This window comes from Candoia aspera, chromosome 6 (genome assembly GCF_035149785.1).
Source record: "Candoia aspera isolate rCanAsp1 chromosome 6, rCanAsp1.hap2, whole genome shotgun sequence".
NCBI classification, from domain to species: Eukaryota; Metazoa; Chordata; class Lepidosauria; order Squamata; family Boidae; genus Candoia; species Candoia aspera.
Window position 1 is genome coordinate 89215770 of NC_086158.1, and position 23418 is coordinate 89239187.

Genomic DNA, 23418 nt, shown 5'->3' on the forward strand with positions numbered 1-23418 from the left:
TTGCTTCTTCCCCTTCTCCCCTTCTGGTGCACAGAGCTTTAAAACTAAACTTTTTTAACATGGTGAAGGCCAAAAACGGTTGTTGCCTCTTGGCTCCAAATTTCTACCCCCTGCCTGTGAGAAGTGCAAGTGAAGAAGCACTGGCCCACTTGGAGGGCTCAATTTGCTCTTCCCTTCAGGGATGCTGGCGCTGGAGATGCTTGGCCGCAGGGCTCACAATGACCACCCCAACAACTTCTCACGCAGCCCCCCCTACACAGAAGATGTGAAGTGGCTCCTCGGACTAGCAGCCAAATTAGGTAAGATCCAGAGACACCCAGATGTGAAGTGGAGGAAAAGTGCATCTCAAAGTAGGTCTCGTACCTGCACACATCTAGAGTTATTGTAATCTTTTGCCTACATAGTGGTGGTGCCATTGGTCCCTGGATGAAAAATAGCCAGCGCAGTTTAAGGATGCTTCTTGAACACTTTCCAGCATGAAATCTTCAACGTAAACAGTTGTCAGCTTTAGTTAAAAAATGTTCTTTGCTGTAGCAGTGTCTTAAAAGAGAGTTTAAAGCTGGTTGCCTTTGACATTAATTGGTTTTCTGTGGGTCTTATACCACCCCATATATTATTTTAATTGTTGATGGATGAAAAATAATTGAGAATAGATGTTATCCTTTGTTCATGGATATGATCTCCAGGATAGCTGCTGATTTTTACAGGTTTTGTTCTGCTCATTGCAGAAGAGGAACAGATCTTTATCTCTCTCTGTGATGGGGACTTACTCCTTACGTCTTACTCTTAGAATAACTGCCTTTCCTCTCTGCAGGTGTAAACTATGTGCACCAGTTTTGTGTTGGTGCAGCCAAGGGGGTCCTGAGTCCTTTTGTGCTGCAAGAGATCATCATGGAATCCCTGCAGAGACTCAACCCTGCCCACGTCCACAACCACTTGCGCACACCCGCCTTTCATCAGTTGGTGCAGAGGTGCCAGCAGGCATATATTCAGGTATGTGTGGCCTTTCTTCCAAATGGTGAAGGTTGGTTGCTTTACCTAGGAAGCTTTGTGAACTTAAATGTGCCATCGTTTGAGACAATACAGTGATATAGCTGTGGTGAAACTTAATTAAGTAAGATCAGTTGTAGGCTAACTAAAGCAGTAGGTATTAATGTATGTTTTCCCAACTTTCCTGTTCCTCTGAAGGACTACCAGAAGAGGGAATTCATCATTCCTCCTCTCATTGTTTGGGAAAAACTTGGTTAGACAATGCAGGTTACTCTGGTGTATTGCTTGGGTCCCTGGGAGGCCATTTGTTTGGCTTTCCCTATTCTTCCCCACAAAACCATTTTTCCTGAACTTAGCAGGTGGCACCACCCCTGTAAGCCCTCTTGGGACTTGGAGACTTAGCAGGATTGAGTCTGGTTAGTACTGGATGGGGCACCACAGAGGAATTTAGGCTACTTAATTCAATTCTGTATGATAGCCAAGAAAACCACACAGATGTATCCATGAAAGTCACCCAGAGTTGACTTTATCTTAAAGGACACCACTTTGATTCTTCCCTCTCCTAGGGATTGAAGGTGATGCAGAGCTAGAGTATTGCACTGCGGTGGCCAAGACGTAGTTTTAAATTTCTGTTCACCCATTAATATTTGTGATTGCTCACTGTTTCTTCTTCTACTGAAGGTAACTATGAGAATAAGAGCATGGTTGGGAGAGAGACTGCTGCCTTGAGCTCTTTGGCTAAGGGTGAGAGAAAAGTTACATAAGAGGAATGTAGACCACTGAGCTGTTTTGACATTTATCTACATAATAGGGAACTCTCTAAGTCCACTGAAATTCTTAGCTTCCTCATAGAAAGAAGTGACTGTTCAGATAGAATATAAAATGTACTTTTCCATCAGAAATTGAAAGTGTATTTCACTCATGTTTTCATCTTGGTTTTCCCAAGTACATCCACCACCGTCTGATCCATCTCACTCCAGCGGACTACGATGACTTTGTGAATGCCATTCGCAGCGCCAGAAGCGCCTTCTGCCTGACTCCGATGGGCATGATGCAGTTCAATGACATCCTTCAGAACCTGAAACGCAGCAAACAGACCAAGGATCTGTGGCAACGGGTCTCTCTGGAGATGACCACCTTTTCACCCTGATGCCCCGTTTTGACAAGAATCCTATCCATTGCATCCTTCTTTATGGGATCTTTTTAATTTTAGCTATTGGAAACCACTGATTCAATGTATTTCTACCATGACATTCCTCGTCCATGTGGCTGTGGCTGTGTTCCACTTCCCTCTTTCTCTCCTCCCCAGCAAGTGAAGACAAGAAAACTGTTTTGGGAGTACGTGTGTGTGTGTGTGTGTGTTTGTGTGTGTGTGTGTGGTGAGAGAGGGGGGGGGAGCTGGCTGATCATTGGTCGACACTTTTAGTCTTTTTCCTGTATAGGGAGGTCTTTATAAATGAACATCATTTCTGCCTTTCTCTCTCTCTTGCTGTATGTGTATGCATGCATGTTAGGGGTAGGATCAAGCCTGTTTCTTTATAATATTTATTTTGGCATTTATAAATATGTATACTACTTTCTATATGGTTCTTAAAATTTCAGCCATTACCGGGCCAGGAGAGGCAGAGTTTGCTTTCTGCACATCCAGGGTTCCTCCATCACCATTCCTTCCTCCTTCCTGCCACAGCAGAGAAGCTCAGCCTGAACCAGCTCCCTCATCCAGCCCGGCTTACCTGCTTGGATGGGCAAAGACGCCACTGGCAGCATCTGGCCTCGGCACACACTGAACTGGCTGGTACGATTTCTTTGCTGCTTAGATAGTGATCTGAGGGTCTCGTCATCAGACTGCATAGGATGCTCTACCCACAATGGCTCCAAGTTGTACAGTCATGTTCCTTTGGCTGGGATGTTAGCTCTCCTGTAATCAGTTTCTTATTCCTTGTTTCAGTTTCCCAATTAAAACCCTCATTTTCTTAGACTGACTCCTTTCTCCATATTTCTATTCATCATGCTAATGTAATAAAACAAAGAACTAAGAGTGCCTTAGAGTAGTAAGTTCTAACCTATTTTTGCAAATGATTGAAAAAGTACAGAAACTTGGTCTTGTCCCAGCGACCTTTGAACCACACAATCCTTCACTGCAAAGCAGTAAGGAAACTTGGTCTTAAAGAGAGGAAGATTCTCATCAGCTGTTAGTCCCCAAGCAACTGACATTCAGGCATGCATTGCCTTGAAGCTGGAGGTCCCATTCACCTGTCGTGGTTAACGGCTTTTGCTAGACACACATACATTATTAAATGCCCACAACTTCATCTGGTGGTAGTTGATTCAGTAACCCAGTTACGCATTTTGTGAACACCAAATTTTGCCTGACATCAATCTTTTGCCAGTCACTTTCCCTTGTTCAGCCTAGTTTGGGGGAAGGCAAGATTTATTTACTTCATCCAGCTCATGTGGATTTTGTTAACCTTAAATTTCCTCATAGTTGTGTCTTACCTGATGTGAACTAGTCAATTATTAAATATATGGGGAATAATATTAACTATTTAATTAAATAGATTACATTTACATTTAAATAAAATTAAATCAAATTTAACTTGTCTCGGCCTCACCCACTTTTTAGCCCTCAATCTGAAAAAAGTTGTGTGCCAGTAATGTCGGACTTCCTCTGATTCATTCTCAGCATTCTTCTTTATATTACATGATGCTAGTGTTTAATACTGTTTTTCACTAACTAAGTGGGGAAATAAACTTTGCATCCTGAAACTTGTTGGTTTCTTCCTCAACTGTCATCTCCTCTCTGCCAAATGGTTGGGCGTTCTGATTTGTTTTAGTCATCCAATAGTCAGCCTTTGCTGGCTGACTTTAGATGTGGCTACTTTATTGGAACAACCCTATCTGATCTCAGATCTTCATAGTCCAGTTATTGTATGGTTTGATGTCAGCCTGACTGCAAAAAGAGCCAAACTTTCTTTGGAAGGACAGGCCAGAAGCTCCGGCTGTCTGGCTCCCACAGCCAGTTTTGCAGCCACTGGCAAATTGTCTCTCTTCAATACATACTTTTGGAAAAACTAAACTTCTCTACCAGCCTTAACACATTTGTTTTCTTTAGTGCCCTGACCTCCTACCCTGAAGAGCGAAAATCTTGCCTAAGCTTCCCACTTGGATGTCACCCATCACTGATAGGCCCCCTGTGATCCTAAACCATTTATTTTAATGGCAGCCCCGATTGAAGTCCTACAACGAATGCATTGAAGATAACAAAAATAATGTCAAGTTATAATTGTGGAAGATTTCTGGAATTGGAGGATTAAACCAGTTTAGCTCTCCGAATGTGGCAAATGCAAGGTTGATCACAACCAAATGCATTTGTTGACTGTAGCATTCCTGTGAGAAAACCTTATGAAGACATAAAAGCAATGCACTGAGAGATACCAGTGGAGAATGTGCACTAAAGTGGACCACTTTTCAGATGTTAGAAGATATAGTCTGTTTTCTGGAATTGCCCTTCCATGACCTTGAACATGCATAATCCACCTCTTCTATCTATATGGCAGCTGCTGCTGTTGGAAGCAGATTATTTCCTTTAAAAATTCCTGCAAAAGGGCATCTAGATGTTTGTGGGCCAAGAGAGTTTTCACGAGTTTTGAAGATTTGCTTTTGGTTGGTAGGTGTCTTTGTATCTTGGTTTCTATGACACCGCATAGAAGCAGGAGGCATGTCACAGCAGAGGGCCTCTGTATTACCCTTAAATGTTACAGACCTGCCACTGCTCTGGGGAATTTAGTCTTTGCAAATTGGGAGGTCACATTTGTCTTGAGCTGATGCGCGCTGCAAAAGCAGGCAGAGTTATGGATGTCAAAGTAAATCGTATAATAGTTTATTTCCCCACAACAGCCCCACAAAAGCTTCTATTTCTACAAGAGTGCCTTATATTAAAAAAAAATCTCCCCTACCAACTTTTTCGGGTTTTGAAAAAATTACATACAATAAATGGCACTGTAAAGATGTTAATTTCCTCGCCCCTTGAAGGGCTTGTGGTACTGGGACTTCAGTGGGGTTTGCCTGGGAGTTTCTCTGTGCAGAGAAAAAGGGGAGGTGAAGGGTGCCCCCTCTGGCTTGGAAAGAGTGAAAAAGGAATGAAATGGAAGGGCAAGAAGCAAGGGTGGGCTGGTACAGCAGAGTAAGCAGCACATGGGGCTGCCAGGAAGGCTGGAGGCCAGACATTGCATGGTGGGTGAATGGGTTGATGTGGCTCCATGGTGATCTCATTTCAGGATTAGTCTTGACCAACATCAGCTTCTTGATTTGAGTGAGTCTAGAAGTCAGGATAGGGATGGTTACACTTCATAGCAATAGATCCTTCTTGAATGAGGTCTTGTCCCACATTGCTCTTTCCTCTCTTCCCTACATGGTCCTTGTTCAGGCTATAATTCTTCTGAAGGTTTATAACACCATTAAAGTAGATATAAGTGAGGCAAATCTCTGAAGATCTCTGACATATTATAGGGCCTCCTTGGGACCCCCTTAACTGGGCTTGTGGATCTCCTGCATGTAGCAGGAAAGAGCTGCTGATGACTCCCCACCTCAAGACTTTTCCTGGGGAGTCTGAGGAATGGGGCAAAATTTGTCACCTTAGGAAGGAGGAGGAGGAGTTTGTATTACAGTCACTGGCCAGAGCTCTGCAAGTTAACAGAGTACTGTAATTAACTGAACCATTTCTATTTCAAATAAACCCCTTAGAATTAAAACTAAGTCATTGAAGCAATTAGTGCATGTTGTTTTACAGACGGTAAAAAAATAAAGCCACATTCAAGGAAATAAAATTGCACTTGTCTAATAAAAGTAACTACATGAAATAAATCAGAATTGCTGGGTACTTTGTCAGCTAGGGAGTCACAAAGCAGGCCCCCGTGTCCTGTGTCCTTGTGTCTCTGGGGAACAGGACTTGAGCTATGGATTCAACAGCAACTTCTCCACAAGGGCCCCTTCTTAGCTTGTAAGCTATTTTTTTGTATTTTCTCTTGAGCACAGCTGTTGGAAGGATGTTAAGATACTCTGTTGCTGTTTGGAATGTAAGGACAGTTATTTGATTTAAATATCTTGCCAGTCTAACAAAGGGGCTTGACTATTCAGGAATAAGTGAATGTACACCTTAGCCAGATAAAGCTTTAATGCTGCTGGGGTGTGCAGTACCCCCTGGCAAGGTGGAAGGATTATATAGCTGAAACTGATTTTTGTGCATTTTTGGTGTGTGCTGCATTTGGTAGAGCTATGAAAAAGCATGTCCAGGTATTTGAAGATTTTGCATTACTGTATTTTTTAGCCATTTAGCTGCCAGGCATGCACTTTAGGCCACTTTGCAAACATCAAAAGATCTTAATTTCAGTATAGTTGATCTCAAGTGCTTCCTTGGAATAGTAAGTGGCAGGGGCACATAGAGCTTATTTTGATCTAATCAGTGTTTATGATAGAAGCATTACATCATCAATTGCAATATGCCTGCTGACTGCTTTTGAGGAGGATGCTCTGAAGAACTTTCTTTGGCCACAAGAGGGTTGATGTTCAAACTGAACAGCAGGGGAGCCAAAATATATCCAGTCTTACTCTGAGCTGGAAATTTTTCAGTATAGCGGCCCTGCATGCTACAACAAATCTTACTCTGGAGTTCTTGTAGAGTTTGTGCATTAGCAGAAATAGCTGCCTATTGTGTAAGTTAATCCTACAGCTTTGTTTTGGAAATGAAATCAAATGCAGATTTGAGGTCAATAAAAGTGATGCAGAGTTTGGTCAATAAGTCAAAAGTGACAAAGAGCTTGGCTTGGACAAATATTTTCTTCAGCCAGGGATTGCAGTGTAAGAGCATAGAGCATAACCAGCTCTAAGCCTCCCTGCTCATCTGACAAAATATGCTCTAAATTAACCCAATTACAGTAGACAACTAATGTGCATGTTTGGCATAAAATTTATTAGGCTTAAGAAGCTTATGGGCCATTAGGCAACTCTTGGTTGCCCTTTTTGTTGCCTTAAACCCCAGTCCTTGATACCTGTACAGTATGATTGATGTTGGTAAACAGGGAAGCTAATCAGGGGTCCACCATTCCATATGGGACTACAGCAGTGATCAAATCACTGCCTTGGGCTTTTCCAGGCTTAACCTGCATAATAAGACCTGTTAGATTAGGGACCCAACATCACCCAGATGTTACCACTCTCCACTTAATGACTACCTTGATATCTGTCCAAAAGTCCATGTCCAGGAGCTCTACTGTATATTTCTTTACAACTAAATGGTAATCTTCCATTATTTTACAGTTACTGAATTCTGCACATATTCTCATACTGTATTTATAGTGATTCTTGAAGGCAAAGTCTTGCCTGATTCCTTAAGATTATACTGGGCTGTTATATTTGGCTTTTATGTTCCAGTACTTGGTTCCTTATTTTATTGCACCCAACATTTAACAGATCTATGCAGGCATTTGCAACTTGTTTCCATCAGTTCCTGGGAAAACACCCTTATGGAGCCTCTTAGTAGTTTTAGCAAAACTTTACTCAACGCTTTTCAAGCCAATGGCCATTTGCCTTCTGAAGTGTCTTTGAAAAAGGCATTTCTCATAGTGGGAGTTCAGCATGTTGGATAGTTGAGCAGTGGGTCCTTGTGAATGGATCCTTCTTACCTAACTTGGCATAAAGTTATGTATTACTCAGACCCTTTTGTCCTATAAGTTGTGACAGATGTTCGTTTGCAAAAGGACTCTCTTTCTTAGATCCAGTACTGAATTAGTTTCTGCCACACACTACCTGGGCATCTGGCAAAGCCTATCCTTCTACATAAAGAGGACCAATCCTTTCCATTACTCCTTGAAATTGTTTCCTTGTTATATAATGGGAAAATAAGGTTTCTCAGGCTGTCCTCATTGGCTGTCCTCATTACTTGTCTAGATAGATAGTAGGAGGCATCTTGTTTTTCCCAGCACTCTGCCAGTTGGCACTGCCAAATTTCCAAGGAATATACCACTCCAGGACATCTGCAAAGTGACTCTTGTCCAATCCAGCCACATTAATAATAATTAAGCACGAGTGGATATACATCAGGTCTGGAGCTGATGCTTCACTGAGCAGAGCTGTGCTTTCTAGAGTTCTGCCCTGACATCTTGCCAGTCTCCTTCAGGTAAGCTTGCTCTTTGCCCTCAGTCTGATGCCCAAAGATCACAAATAACAATAGGTTGCTCACCTGTCACAGTAACTATTCAGTTATTCTGCATTCACACAACACCCCCTCCCATTATCCCCATTGCAAAAACCTGTTTTCCAGACGTAGAATTTGTGTACGTCTGAATGCAGCTGCTTTTTCCATGAATAAGGAAATGAAATTGGAAGGCCACGTCAGCACTTTCTTTGGGTATCTGAAGTGTGTGCAAAAGAAGGCTGCAATCCCTGTCACTTTTAAGTGCAAGTCAAGTTCCAAATCAGTTTCTGGTTGAGTGATGGCAAAACCTTCCTAAAAGCAGCTCAACAATGGAATCTAGAAATTAGGTGGGGTTGGACTCATACCACCTAAATGGCCTCTTCCAACCCTAAATCTATGTTTCTTTGCATATAGGTTATGATTAGCTGCTGCAAAATATCCATGGTAGAAGCTGTCTAGCATGGATTACAAACTCCCACCCCATTGTTTCTACAAAATTAATATTAAATAAAAACCATTTATCTTTGTGGTAATCACCACGTGCGGTTATCCTTGACCTTCGACTAGGACATTCCAAATAACTTTTATACTAACCATTCTGGAACTGTCATCCTTAATTCCTTTGACAGAGCTGTGCGGTGCTTTGGACAGCAAAAAGGCATCAGGGCATGCAGCTCCTTCAAGCAGCCATTCCTTTTCCCAGAATTGCTCAGCTGCCTTTCACAGCTGTAGCCCAATCGCAGGAAAAGACTCACATGGTTTAAGGGACCGCAGTGAGACAAGTGTGATGTTGATGTGCTTCAAAGCACATGTCTGTGACCCTAAGTGCTGGACCACCACAGTATGGACTTGGTCTCTCTTGCAATTAGTTTTACACCCAATTTTTCTCCTGGAATTTCTGTGGATTTGAGCTGAGTATGTTTGTTATCTTTCCGCATCTGTGTCCTTGACCTTCAACCATTGTAGAAGGCAAATTAGAGGATAGGGCTATATTTTGCTTCTTAAGGAAACTAACGTGGAAAATAATGCAAGACAGCAGCCCTCTTGTACCGCTGGTGGGCTTTGGTTTCCACTGAGTATCTGGCTGACCAGTTTAGCAAACAGGATGCTGAATGAGAAGTGCTTTTTAATCTGATCTTGCAGGTCTTATCTTACCTTGACCCCTGGATTCATCCAGTTCCTTCCACTAATCATTCCTGGCCCAGAGGTTTCTTCTCTTCAAATTCACATAGGCAGCACTGTAGGTGGTTAAGCTTTGGATCTCTTGGCAGATCCCAGTCAGGCTTAAATATCTTAAAATGGCTGCCACTTCCAATTAGCCTCATGCCTTCCCTCCAGAAGAGTTTCTTTGTTGTTACTGATCTGATTCTTTTTGTAATTATCTAGCCTTAATTTCCATTTTCATTTTAGTAACTAAGCCAGGTTTTTATAATCCAGTGCAGAGCGATCTCTGTTGTTGCATATATAATCAGAGCTGACAGCTATTCAGTCAGGAAAAAGGTTAGCACAACTTGAAAATCTACAACCCACAAGAAATAAAGTAGTTTGTTTATTGAATCCAAATGCTATGTCTAATTTTTATTTAGACATTGTGCTCAGCTGCAAGAGCCAAGAATTTATTCGTATCATTCAATGTGAATGACAATATACATGAATCCAGTGCAGGAAGACAGCACTCGCTTCTTTCTTCAGCCACAGGGTTTTAGGTTGGTGGGTTACATTTTTGGTTACAGAACATTTCCCGCTGCTTGGGCACACATTGAATGAAATATTATAAAGTCTGTATTATATATTTTCAGACAATGGCAAATTCACAATTAAAAATGCACAATAACTAAGGCTCAATGCGAAAGCTTGGCTGAAATCACTTTCCTCCCTGGTTCAATGAACACACTGAGTTACAGATGTTGCCCCAAGATGTCTCCCTAAGTCAACAGCTGCATTTTTCCAGTGAGCTCGGTACTGGTTGTCTTGGGTAGTTGCTAGACCACTGTACATAAGGCATGTTTGAGAGATGGGCAAGAATCTGCTTTATACTCAAAGAGATAGTGGTTGCAAGGAGGAGGAATAGGATAGGAATAGATTCCATAAGGAAAATGGAGACTCACTTGAGGCAAAATGAGAAATTTTGAACCAATTCTATTCCATCTCAATCACTTCCTCACTCTGCTCAGAAAAGGAATGAAAGGGGACCACTAACAGCTAAATGCAGAAGAGAAATCCATGCAACGGGCATCAGAGGACTACTTTTCATCCCAGCTGGAAGATAAGATTGTTGCAGTTCTTGAATAGAGCACATCAGATTTCTCTCCATCTTTTACTTGCCACAAATCACTTTCTATCTGAGAATGTCTGTACCATTCTAGTGACGTCACCCATTTTGCCTCCTTGGCCCCTGGGATAGAAATAATGAAATAACTAAAATGTAATTAAGGAAATGCAATTTGCTGTCTATTACTAAGAACTTTGGAAACACCACCCTAAGAACTATGTAAGAGAGCAGTCACAAATAGTAAGACATTCACTTGCTAGCTTCCTGAGCATTTTGGACATTAACAAGAAATGTCACAGTAGCCTACACATTTGCATGCTTTTGCTCCTTAGAGATGCTACTTTCGGCTTCCTTGCATCTGGGAATTACAGGCTACACACATTCCTATGTTAGTTACCATAGAATTTGGGAACAGTGGGCAAGTATCACACAGTATCTTGTGCAATTATGGTCTGAAGATGTCTCTCAGCTGCATCAAACCATAAATAGTTGAAGGTGCATGGCTGACCCTCAGACAGCACACTTCCTCCTCCCTCCTCTGGTTGACTCAAGAAAAGTTGGCAGTGGTGTGTATGTGTGCGCACATGCGTGTTCTTCTCAAGGGTTCCCACTTGAATATGTTTGGCAGTCTTGGTCCTGGAGATCTGGATTTCAGCTCCAGCTTGAGTTCTGCAGCTCCTCTCTGAGCCATGTGGGAAGGGGCTGCCTGAGCGTGTTCAGCAACTTGGATAATTCAACATTGTGCTCATGGTAGAAGTCTGCCAGGAACATGCGGGACTGCAGTGGTTCCAAAAAGAGAGAACATTTTAATGAAAGACCACTGGCATCTCTTTTTTTCTCTCAGTTATAACAGACATACTGTACATATGTGAGATCCATGCAGCTTACCGAGGAATCCATGTCTGGATATTTTCTTCCTTTACTCTTCCCCAGGCATTTAGTCTTTCCTCCATCAAGCAGCTGACACCAAAATCCCTTTGCATCGTCATACCTGAAAGGGGAGCTTACTTTATACAGTTCCTTCATACATGTGTGCTTTAATCTAGATTGATATGAAGGTTAACTGAATACCTTCTCAGTATAATTTCCTCATTCTTTCAGTGCCTAGAAATGATCTATTTGGGCAATGATTTGCTATCTCTCAGAAAAAAAAGCCATTACCAGCTTTACATTGTAGAAAGTAAAATAAAACACAACTAATCTCCTACATTTCAAGCTGGCTCTTTCAGTCTGCCTCCGCCTCCCTCTGGATAATTCTTGTCCCTTGTGGGCCAAGGACCTGCTCTGAGTCTGGTAGTATAGCCTGGTGTCCTACTACTGATGCTTTGGATTTTTGTTGGCTAGGGACAGGATTTTTTTTTGTCCTCAATTAGCACATCATGTAGGGCCTCTCAGAATAGCCTGCCAGCCTCTGGATGGTTCCAATATAAGAACCAATTTGACAGGATCCATATTCCAGTTGTCTCTTAGTAGCCTTGTTAGCCACCAAGTCTCTGGCTAAGAACTCATTACTATTCACGCTGGCAGACTTGGTTAGCTTGTTCATGCCCTGCTTGAGCTCCCTATGTATTGGGGGGATGAGTTGGGACAGTTTTCTTGCCCATAGGACTGGGGCCCCTAGCAAAGACAGGTACAGGAAGAGAGGCCCTTCTGGCTCGGCTGTTGCCTTGGGAACTGGGCAATGGGGAATCTCCATTTTCCAGTCCTCTGGTATCCTCCTCATCTTTATTCACTAACGCTCCAGAGACCAGGGGTCTTGGGCTGCTAGTAGGAAGGCAAAGATGTGGAGGCCAGGAGAACACTACCCCTCCATGCACCCAGCTCTCCCCCCAAGACTTGAAGGACCTGAGGACTGAAGACATTGTAGGAATTACCTTTGTTGCCTGCAGGCTGATTATAGACCTAAGTGATGGGGATTCTAGTTCCTTCAGATCTAGAGTCTTGTAGACTTTCCTGTGCAACTGTGTGAAATTTGCTTTTTGGAAGACATTCAGGAATTGGCTGTTGGTCTTCCTCTTCACCTAGAGACAACTCCCCCTCCTCCTTATGTGGCTAATCCTGAAGAGAGGTGACCTGCATGAACTAGAAGGAGAAGGCTGGGTGTTCCTCCTTTGCTCGGAGGCCTAGCTGTTTCTTCTGTGATGGTGGCCCAGGCTTTGACTCTTGAAGTAGAGCTCTGGAGAGAAGGCCTCTTTGGAAGAAGCAGTAGAAGGAGGAAGGGGAGTAGAACCCCCCTCCCAGCTGCCCCCAACAGATAAACCTGGCTGGGGAGCTCCATGTGCCCCTAAAGTTTGCAGCTGTGGCCTTAACAAGAATCTCCCAAGGACAGCATTGGGAGACAAGCAAGGGCACTGATGTGCCGCTGGAGGATGTCCCCTGCCCTTGCTCTGGCTGTCAGGCATCACCAGTTGTTGTCCATGAGCTTGCTTGTCATCTTATACATAGCCCTGAACTTTGGGGAAGGAAGAGGTAAGAGAGAAGGAGAAAAATAAGGAAAAAAAACCCAGGAAAAATGGAAGTTCGCTAGGCTGAGGGAGTCCTTGGCAGAGCTGATGAGCTTGCATGGTCTCCAGAACAAGGCAGGACTGGGATGTGGACTGAGGCATTCCCTTCCACAGGAAGCTCTGTGAGATATAACTTTAGCCCTGCCTGTGCAGCCCAACTCCTGGCTCCTCCACAGGATTCCCTATCAGGCTCTAGGTCTGTGGTACAGTTTACTTACTGAAATTAATTTATGCTGTCTTTTTGTCTTGTTGTCATATTCATGGCAGCTCAAATAAAAGTAAACCCATTAAAACAGCAATACAACTACAGTAAACTCCTAAGAGCAACCCACAGATGAACAAAAGCAGCAGGAAAGGCGAACAAAAGTGGTGTCAGCAGCCTAGAACATAACAAAGGGCAGCAATACATAAATCCAGATTAATGCTAGCAAGAGGTGCATCGGGGTGGGTTGCTTGTATCTACCGACATCTTTCTTGGTGCAGACTAGTCTCCCTGCTCTGTCTGACCTGACTTTTGTTTATTCTTTGAATTAAAATCAGTGGGAATTAACTTGGCTGCAAACTAAAGGGCTGGAATCTCTCTGTTTTCTGGTAAGGCATTTTTTTATGCCTGGCCCTTCTTCCAACCCCATGCCAACCATTTGCTATCTAGGCAAGTCCTCCAAGGCAGCTGTTTTGACAGCATCTCTACAACACCCTTTCAAAATTCTCAGTACGTCCACTGGCCCTGAGAGATAGCCTGCTCTTGGCTTACTGTATGTAGATACTTACTGAAATTAGACTGAATACAAAATTTGTCTTTCAAGACATCACAGGGATGATTATTTTTATTTGATATGTCCCCTTTAATTACAAACCGAAGCCTGATTCAGACGTAAAGAATCCCCAGAAGTAGGCAACAAGCTCAGATATTATTTGACTGCCACTCCACAATCCCATGCCATTGAATGTGCTTTGATGGGATTATAAAGAGGGCAGCAAGCTGTCTACCCTGCCACGCCTTGGCAAACAAACCAAGACTGGCTGAAGTGGGAACAATTAACAAGCTTCATCTCCTCTGTTTCCCATTATATGCGGAATGGGAAGCAGTGATATAACAAACCAGAAATTCTTTGAAGCTAGAGAAAGAAAGGGGATGGACTGCCTGACCATATCCTCATTTCAACAAACAATGCTTTGTTGGTCTGGAAGTACTGTGTCTGAATCAGGCCATACAGGGAAATTAGCTTCTAAACAGCTGTCACACAAATTTATACTTCTTTGCAAAGGTTTAAAGATGAAAGTGCACGCGTACAGACAGAGAATCCTTACTTTAGTGCTTGTGTGAAGTTGAACAGTGGTGTAACTCCCAGAAACCTTTGAATGTTGTCCATGACGGAAGAGGGGCTATGTCGGAGCTCCTGTCCATCGACAATCAGAATCTAAATAGGAGGTGGAATGGCAAAAGGTTCAGGGTAAATCTAACCAACCCTTGCATCTATGAAAGAAACCTTTAATCCTGCCAGACTATGACCTACACCTATGTCCTATTTGTAGATAAAGAGATTCAGGTTTGACAAACAACCCCCAAGCAGGGTCCTGTGTTGGGTCTTTATTGAACCCAGTGAGCCGATATTCGCTGTCTTTGTTGAAAAAGGATGTGAAGCTTTAGGTTTTGTAAAGTTCCTTTAGGGGTAATGGCAGTACCTGTTGATCCACCTTGCATGCTAGCCTGAAGGTGTCTGGGCTCTTTACTGAACTGCTTCAACACACTGTTCTCAGGCTGCCATGCATGAACTGCTCCTGGCAGGTCATTCCACAATGATTTTAGAGCTCTTTCCAGCTTCATGAGGATTGACATGAAGGCTGCTTTGGAAGTCCATGCATGTCTCTCTGGACTGGGAGATGATTCCCTTTCACAAACCTGCATCATGAAGAGAATGTGAGTGTATTTTTTTATAGGGGAGGGTCCCTCAAATGCCCCAGTGACTGTAGTCTCACTGACTGGACTAGCCAGCTCAACTGATCCCTTTTGGAGAACCGTTTATTGTAGGCCTTCACAGGTTTTTTCCAAAAGAAAAATTAATTTGGCTCAATGTGTTCAGTAAAGACATGGCAGAGTGCACTGTTCTGAGAGTTCTTTGTTTAATAAATGACTATATATGTTTTAACAGGACTTAAATAAAGTTCTGATCACGTTACAGCTTTCAGTGCTTCAGGATTACGGATGGTTCAAAAGGGTTGACAGTGTTATCTCAGCGGCATATACACAAACTCTCACTAGAGAAATACTCTGTAGGGCATTTCTGCTGCATGATCCCCACACATCACTTCAGTGATTTCTCCTGAAGAAAGGACCAACATGATGCAGCTGGCATTCCCTAATTACATCTAGTTGTCATACTTCCTGTTCTTTTTCTCTCCTTGAAGGAGGTGGTTGAGGGAGTAGCTTTATCATATACACAGTGACTACAGGTGGCAGGCTGTAGTACAGCATCTTCTATAACCAAGGGATTAATGACGAAGCCCCAAAGTTCAAGAAACTCTGCTGCTTTAGGGTTTCTTTCCACTCTGGAACTACACTCACCTCTAGAGTCTGGAAAGTCAACACGTTTTTAATAATATATTATCTTAGTAGTTTTTATTTCTCTTTAATATTTTGTGTGTGAGAGAGACCTGCAAAATCCTGGTTTGCTTGTGCAAATGAAAGTTAATACATTTTGAAAAGGTTTCTCAGTATCAGTTTCAGGGTTGACTTAATGCCTTCAAATGTAAGTTAGATCTTGAAAAAAAAAGTCGCTGTACCTGCCCTGATGGAAAATACATCAACCATCTCTCCAGGTGTTTCGAATATAATCCAGGATTCAGACAGCGATTCTGTAGATTGTGTAGCTCTTGAGGGGCTTGGGGTCCGGCAGAGATGGTCTGGTAAAAGGTGTAGTTAAGTGCCACAGGGTCATTGTGAGCACGTTGGTGCTGCAAGTACGTGAGGAGAACAGTGAATTAAGAGCAAGAACTCTGCTTTTCCCAATTTAAAAGGCAGCCAATATACAAAATTCCACCTATGTAGTCCAGCATTTCCGAGTTACCTGATACCAAGAGTAGGCTCGGTCAGCAGGATTGATAAGGACAGCAATGATTTTGGCCTGTGGAAGAAGAGCTGCACTTCGCTTGGGGACCACCTCAGTGTCAAAATAATTGGCACTTTTCTCAAACATGAAGTCTGTGCTGGCATTAGAAGGGATGGGGAAGAATTCCATGTACCTGTCAAGTTGAGCACATCAGGAAAAAAAAAAAAAGGGAATTATAATGATGGGGATGGATTTAACTAGAATTTAGCAATTCCTGGTATCTTAGTGTACACAGGAAGCTTGCAGGCAGTGACAGAGTCAGGGATGAATGAAGAGAAGGACGTTTAAGAACCTATGACAGAACTGGGATTCTCAAATTCAATGCACCTGCAGGGAGTGATGCTCTTTTGTGGACATCTGGTTCCAGTGTGGCACAGAAGACACAAGAACATTTGCATTATACTGGCCAGAGTCTCTGCCCTCCCTCGTGCTGGATACACAAAGTCCTGATTCAACCTGGGATGAAACGAGTCTGTCTCACGGGGAACTGCAGTGAGACAAACACTATCCCCTCTGAAGACTGCCTTGGCCAATCTAGTCACTGCTTTATATAATGATGAATGGAAATGGGTGGCCAAAAAGGCAGCCTTAGATTATTTAGGGCTTAGCAATGTTATATAACATTTGAAATTAAGATTCTTTAAAAAGTTGATAATACACTCCGAAACAAGCGTAGGCTGCCAGGGCCAGGGAGAATCATGCAGGGTTGGAACATCCAAGGCGCTCCAAGGCACTTCAGTAGGAACCCCAGCACGTACCAATCAATTCCTTTATGATAGTTGGGTCCATTAAAGAACTGGATCTCTTCATAGGTGGATGGGCTTGGGAAATTGCTAGTAACAGCTGGGTGCATGGAGAGAAAGAAATGCACAGCAGTTGTTCCTGCAACAGAGAAATAAGAACAAAACAAATCAAGGATGATGTTGGTTTTACTCTGCAAATAAAAACAGCTGAAATATCTGCGGGCTCCAGATACTTCTTTTCACTTATCTAATATACTCAAGCTGGTGAAGAATGCCGGTTTCCAGTTTAAACTTCCTACAACATCAGACTGGTAATTCTTATTAAGAAATTGTGTCTATGTGTGTTTCTTAGCTTATTGCTGAAAATTGATGGGAAGTCTCACCATCATTATGCAATAATTTGTTGCCAAATTTCAGTACGGTAATTTTGAGGCCAGAATCTCTAGGGGTTCCAGAAAATAATTCAGTTGTTTTGGCCAGGACTATTGGATTTTTACCTTATCTTTAGCATTTGTTAGCATGGTATCTTCACAATGCTGCTACCACAATAAGCACATGGATTAATGTCCAAGTTTATTAATTAGCATTACATATCCTATCTTAGTGTGATGAGTCTGGAAGGATGGGGGAATCACAACTTAGAATTGCCTCCCCATACTAACTACCTTTCCTATACAGCAAAATCCTCCTTAAATATTACATCAGTGGGGGAACGGTGACTCTCCTGGGGCTGCTGAATTAGAATTACCAAGTGCCCCAGTCTACATGGCCAACAAGTGAGAGACGTGAGAAGGCAGAGTTTGGTGACATTCAAGGGGCCAAAACTTTTCTATTTTCGCTTTAATGGGTATTATGCTAACAAAGGAAGAATGAAATCACAAAATGGAGACTCACAATGCATTATACAAACGTCAAATTGTTTGACAAGACAAAAAATGCCATTGGGGATAAACGTTACCAGTTTTTTGAGGTCCAATAATAAGAAACTTGGGAAGCCGGTCACACGTCTTCTCTTTTGACCAGATATCCTTATGCCGCTTGTCATCACAAGGGTTCTATGTCAAGAAATACATCCCGTATGAGACCATGTGGGGAATATATGATTTCGTATGCATTAGGTGAGTTCTATGAGAAGATCCCCAACCTAAACTCTGCCACTGAGAACATACTCCTACAATGTGATACTGGATGATCTACAAGAACATTGAGCCTTGGAGCAAAGCTGTTTAATTACAACACATTCTTTTTTCATAATTTTATGAAAACGTTTAATGTATCAAAACAAAGTCTTTTTGAAAAGTTCGTATTTTAAAATCTGCACTTCTCTTGAAATTTTGTTTGCTTGTTTGTGCTCTCTTTTCCTAACAAAAGGAAATTCAAGAGAAGTAATTGTTCAATCTATTCTTCATTGGTCACATTATCCTAGCATGTGTTTGGTTCTGGGCAGCACATTTTAGGAAGGACACTGACACTGGAGCATGGTCAGAGGGAAGCCACCAAGATGATAAAGGGCCTGGAAAAAAAAAGTTATGAGGAACAGTTGGTGGTGTGGGCATCTTTAGTCTGGAAGACTGAAGACTACAAGGACGCCTGATCACTGCAGAGCAGATCTGTTCAGAGTTGTTCCATAAGACAGAATAAGAAATGATGGGGTTCAGTTACAAGGAGATAGATTTTGGTTGAACAACAGGAAATTGTAAGAGTTGTTCAACAATGGACAATCTATCCATCTCGATAGCCATCTGTATGGGATATTTTACTACTGGATTCCTGCTAGATGATCTCCCTTATATTCTATGATTCTGTGATTTGGGGGGAGATGGGGTGCAGTGGTAGTATTGCAGGAATTTGAAAAAACCAAGGCAGGTGAAATTATCTTCACTCAAGGTTTGTCTAGCTGGATTCTTAGCATAGCATACTTTTACAGCCAGGTTATGGGAATTCAAAGACTTCAATTCCTTCATTATCTGTTTAACTGCATATTATCAGAGATACTTTCTAGGGACAAAACAGCTCAACTTCATTGAAATACTGCCCACCCACATGGACTCTCCAACTGCATTTCTTAAGATAGCTGAATAGGGATGCTAATAAACATCTCCACATTCCGCTTTCAAGGACTGATCCAGGTGGCATGATATATTACAAGTTAATGTATAACCTGGACTGGTACATGAGGAAAAACAAAAACTGGTTTTCAGGTTATTTTTCTGGCTAAGAGGAAGGTCAAATATGTGATGAGGCTGCCAATCAGGAGTACCTCTTCTCTAGCCTATTGGTTTTCAGAATGACTTTGTTGAGTTTTTGTCATTAAAAACTTGCTTAGCAAAGCAATGGCTTATCTCTGGAAAAGAGAGCTGTCCCTTATGATTGTCACAGCAGTTTCCAACTCCACAGCCCTGAGACCTACTTATGAATATCATGGAGCTTGTTTTCTTTTCAAAATGACAGCCTGACTTGGGGTGTGGGGCTAGATTGCCCATCTGGACAACAATGACTGAAAACAGTGCTGGAGGACCTGCCACTCTACCTCTGAAAAATTGTGTTGGATACTGCAATGACCCATCTTGGCTCCCGTGCTTTTAAACTTTATGTTTGTTATTTTAGAGATTTGGAATGAAGCATAAAATGAAGAGGGGAAATTGATAGAAAAGCAAGTTGAAAAGGGTCTGTATATATTATGTATATGCTATGGGTCTGAATGTAGTATGTAAATGAAAAGAACAGAAGAAAATAAATACTCTAAATAGCTCCTCTAAAGGCAAGAAAGTACATGCTAAAAATGGAATCAGAGTCAATTAAAAAAGCCAGCTTCTCTCAAAACATTTTCTATGTCCAGAAACAACCTTTAGAACCATGACTTTCTGTACTCTCCATTAATTCCAAAGGAACCAATAGGATAACTGAACCTCTCTCCTGCAGCAAATAATTGAGATACATTCAACTCAGAAGTTTCTATTTTTGTTTTAAGGTTAGATCAAGATCTTCAGCTGAAGTCTGATCAATGGGAACTTGTCTTAGACGTTGTTGGAAAATGGTCCCCAACATGCTTTCGCACCTGCCATAGTGGGTTCTTTTCCTCTGAAAATATTTCAAAATACTTTTTGGCCAACTGGATGGGAGGCAAAGTCTGAAGACGGAGATTGGTCCAGCACTGCACAAATTTGACAAGGCTTTCAAAAGTGTAGAGCCCCAGCCGGTCATTGCCGTAATTGGACAAGTGGGTCATGAAGATACTGATCTACAAATAAGGAAGGAAATGGAAGCTTTTATTAGTACCAACAAATTAATGCACTTGGGTCCTACTGTTTGCTTTCTGCGGTGTTCAGTAGTTTGTTTATATGCACCATCACGCATATCTCGTATTTTCTCAACAGTTTCCCTTTTGTGAAAAAAGACAAAACATTATTAATTCAAATGCACAGTTCCAAAGTATAGATTGTCTAAGATCCTATAGGTTTTGTTATTTCATTTGTTTATCCTTGACATTTACAGCCATCCTTCCCACAGAAGGAGATATTCATACAAATAATTCCTGTGTCCCAGAACTTGAGAGGAGATTTTAATTAATTCCTCAATTCAGCAGGCAGGGCTAAAAAGAAACATACCATACTTATCAATCTGTTGAATCTGCTATTTATGTATGTTATCCTTCTTATTAGTATAATATTACATTTTAAGAGCAAGCAAATTGGGTGTCTCATTCTACTATCATAACAAATGCATGCTTACTGAAAGTCTAGTCTCCATCTCAGGGCTTTTCATAAGCCAGGAAAATACCTTAGTTCTCTGGAAATATGACCCCTGCACTGTCTTGTCCCCCAGAAACTCACAGAAAGACATACCCAAGGATTTTATTTACAAAATCATCCTGATCTGTCTAAACAAATAGAGATGGAATGTCCTTCTATTAATCCAGTTACAGTACTGTTAAGATTGGTGGGAGTCAAATTTCTCTTCAGTCAATTTGCCTTCTTCATTCGTTTCGATTCCACAGATTTGGATATGGCAGAAAAATGTTGCCATCTATCTGAGACATAACAACATCATGTACCATTTCCAACAGGTAGGGCTTGCATCCATTAGAAGAGTTGAGGGCGCATTCTGTCTTTTCTAAGGTCTGGGAGATATGACAGGGGAAGGGAACTGTCACTTAAACTTGCTGGCTTGTCCACACAACATAATTAACTCTGAACCTGGATTTATTTTTTTGGTCCCAGACCAATAAAACACCTACTTAAAAGTATGAGAAAATCAAACCTAAAACAATTAGTAAGGTACCGACTGACTTCTGCACACCATAATTATCGCTAAGAATTTGGCAGAGTTTACAGGTTGCCTGTGTTTGATCTTGCAGGAGGAACTCTATAACCTCTTGGTCAGATTGACAACTCAGACAACTGTGGTTATGAGTGCCAGATGCTCCAGCTGATACAATGGACGGTTTAACAATAAATGAGTTCTTAACCTCTGTGTCTGAACACATGTGCAGTTATCATATGAAAGATGAGTACATCTATTTATTGTCACCATAATGGGTGACACCAATTTGAGCCAAAGTGAAGGAGCTCCTAGGAGAAGCATGTAAGAAGTTATGAAAAGATCTAGGGATCATCCATGAGGGGCCTGCAATCGCACCATAATGGAACTTCAGCCCTGTCATTTTCAAGGTTGAGCTATACCCCAAGTTCAGCCAAGGCCTTATTAGGGCAGAGATGTGATATAGCCAGGAGTGAAAAGCCACAGTAAACCAGGTCAGAGTCAGTTTGCCTCTGACAAATTAACAAAACACAATTGCTCTGTTTACATAAGACGCTGTGTTCCTGCAGCAAAATGAACCACAAACTGTTCAATCTCATTTTAGTCTAGTCTAGCATGTAGTATGAACCAAGCCACTGCCTCTCTGTCTCTGTTCTACACCATCAGGCTGTCCTTCACCTCCTTTTTGGTCAGTAGTAAAAGACAATGCACTTTATTATGCCCAGAGTGGAGGGGGCAGCAGAGATGGTGCTGGGCTGGCTCTGGGAGGCCCTACAAAGGGGAGGGGGCCCTGCTTCACAAATTGGGTCAGTTAATTCCAGCTGGATTGGAGGAAAGAGGGTTGCTAAGGACATCAACCTTCTCTACAAAGCCCTTTGCAGGGTCTTAGCCCTAAATGGACCTGGAGATGAGAAAAGAGGAATGGAGAGGAAAAAGAAAAGGAAGCAATAAATGAGTACAGCAATTAAATAGTTTGCTGCAGTTAGCTTATGAGGACTCTACTGCAATGCTTTAGGAAGGAACAATCAGATGCACAGTCCTACCCAATGAATCAAGACGAATGGCTAGACCATCAGGAAGCCTTCAAGGAAAAAAATGGAATAATAAGACAATCCACAGCAGAAAGATACTGCATTCAAGTTTAAGCTACCAAATTAAACAGAGCTGCAATCAGTCTGATGAGAAAATAATGTACTATCCCTTAAATGGAAATTCTTGCTTCTTTCCAGAACTCTTTTATATACACCAGAAGCTTATTTCCCAGGAACAATGTATAGCTCAAATGAATTCTGACAAAGTACAAGCTGGCTGGCTGCTACCTTCAAAGCCGACACAGCTTTAGTCTTATCTTGCCACCAAGCTGACACTTTGCTGTGGCTAAGGCCAGATGTTCTTGGGTAGGTAGGAGTCCAGCCAGAGAACCTTGCAATCTAGAATATACCTGCCTAGTGTATTTCTACCACTATTTACAAGCCATTAACATTTTATCAACAACAGTAACAGAGAGGAAAAACAAGCATGGCATATCTGCTTCATAGCTTTCCCAACAGCCACAGAGCTATCTGAAAATAGATACAAAGCAAGCATAATCTTGATCTGGTCTGTGTGCCATGGTGAAAGGTTTGAAAATGAGGGGGTCTGTCATCACCCTGTTGCCAACTACACTTGACCCCAGCCAAAGAGCTGAGAAGTGATATGGGGCAATTGAGACAGTTCAACCTGTCTTGTTATGCTGCCCCTTATATTATCCTAGCATTCTGATTTATTTTCTCCCCTCTTAACTAACTGCATGGACTCTGCAGAAGAGATCACAATTTTTTTATTAATGGACCATGTAACCAGGAAAATTGCTGATTTTTTTCTCAGTGGTGCTTGCTTGAAGCTGCTGGGTCTAGGTTTGAATATGTCTGATTCAATATTTTATTTTATTTCATTCATCCTTTGGTTCTTTTCATCTCCTTCATTTCTTATTAGGGGTGTGCAGTATGAGGACCTGAAGCAGGAGACCTTTTTTGGATCTGTCTTGGAAGTGCTTGCTCTACCTATCAGCAGCACCTTACAGAAACCTCTCCTTTTCCTTGTCTTGCACACTAGTCCCAATACAATACATATTCAGGAGGTGTTAAGCCATGCCTTCTTTAGGATGCCACAAGCATCCCCATGCTGAATACAAAGCCCCTTTCTTCATACAGATTCAAATTTCTGCACATCTTTAGTTTGTATCTTATTTTACTGAATGGATGGTATTTAATACCGTTTTTGATAAATAAACGGCCTGAAAATTTCCACTTGAAATTTTGATATATGTCAGCCTTGTCTACTTGTGGACTGAAGGCTTCATTAAGAT

At 41.9% G+C, this 23418-nt stretch overlaps 2 protein-coding genes across 6 annotated transcripts in view; one reads left to right on the forward strand and one right to left on the reverse strand.

The window, feature by feature from the left end:
* Positions 1-23418, forward strand: part of ZSWIM8 (zinc finger SWIM-type containing 8) — a 746829-nt gene that overhangs the window by 73810 nt on the left and 649601 nt on the right. For 3 of the 5 annotated variants that reach the window (XM_063307635.1, XM_063307638.1, XM_063307639.1), the window contains 3 exons: positions 180-299; positions 815-993; positions 1937-2342. In XM_063307635.1, coding sequence (XP_063163705.1) covers positions 180-299; positions 815-993; positions 1937-2140 — 503 coding nt within the window. In that variant the 3' untranslated portion in view covers positions 2141-2342. The remainder of the gene's footprint in view (positions 1-179; positions 300-814; positions 994-1936; positions 2343-23418) is intronic. The other 2 variants (XM_063307636.1, XM_063307637.1) reach the window with 2 other exon arrangements.
* Positions 9719-23418, reverse strand: part of NDST2 (N-deacetylase and N-sulfotransferase 2) — a 70440-nt gene continuing 56740 nt past the window's right edge. The window contains exons 7-14 of the mRNA XM_063307632.1: positions 19870-20052; positions 17770-17866; positions 16827-16950; positions 16027-16201; positions 15743-15913; positions 14270-14379; positions 11343-11445; positions 9719-11231 (exon numbers count right to left, since the gene is read on the reverse strand). Of these exons, the coding sequence (XP_063163702.1) occupies positions 11106-11231; positions 11343-11445; positions 14270-14379; positions 15743-15913; positions 16027-16201; positions 16827-16950; positions 17770-17866; positions 19870-20052 (1089 nt within the window). The 3' untranslated portion in view covers positions 9719-11105. The remainder of the gene's footprint in view (positions 11232-11342; positions 11446-14269; positions 14380-15742; positions 15914-16026; positions 16202-16826; positions 16951-17769; positions 17867-19869; positions 20053-23418) is intronic.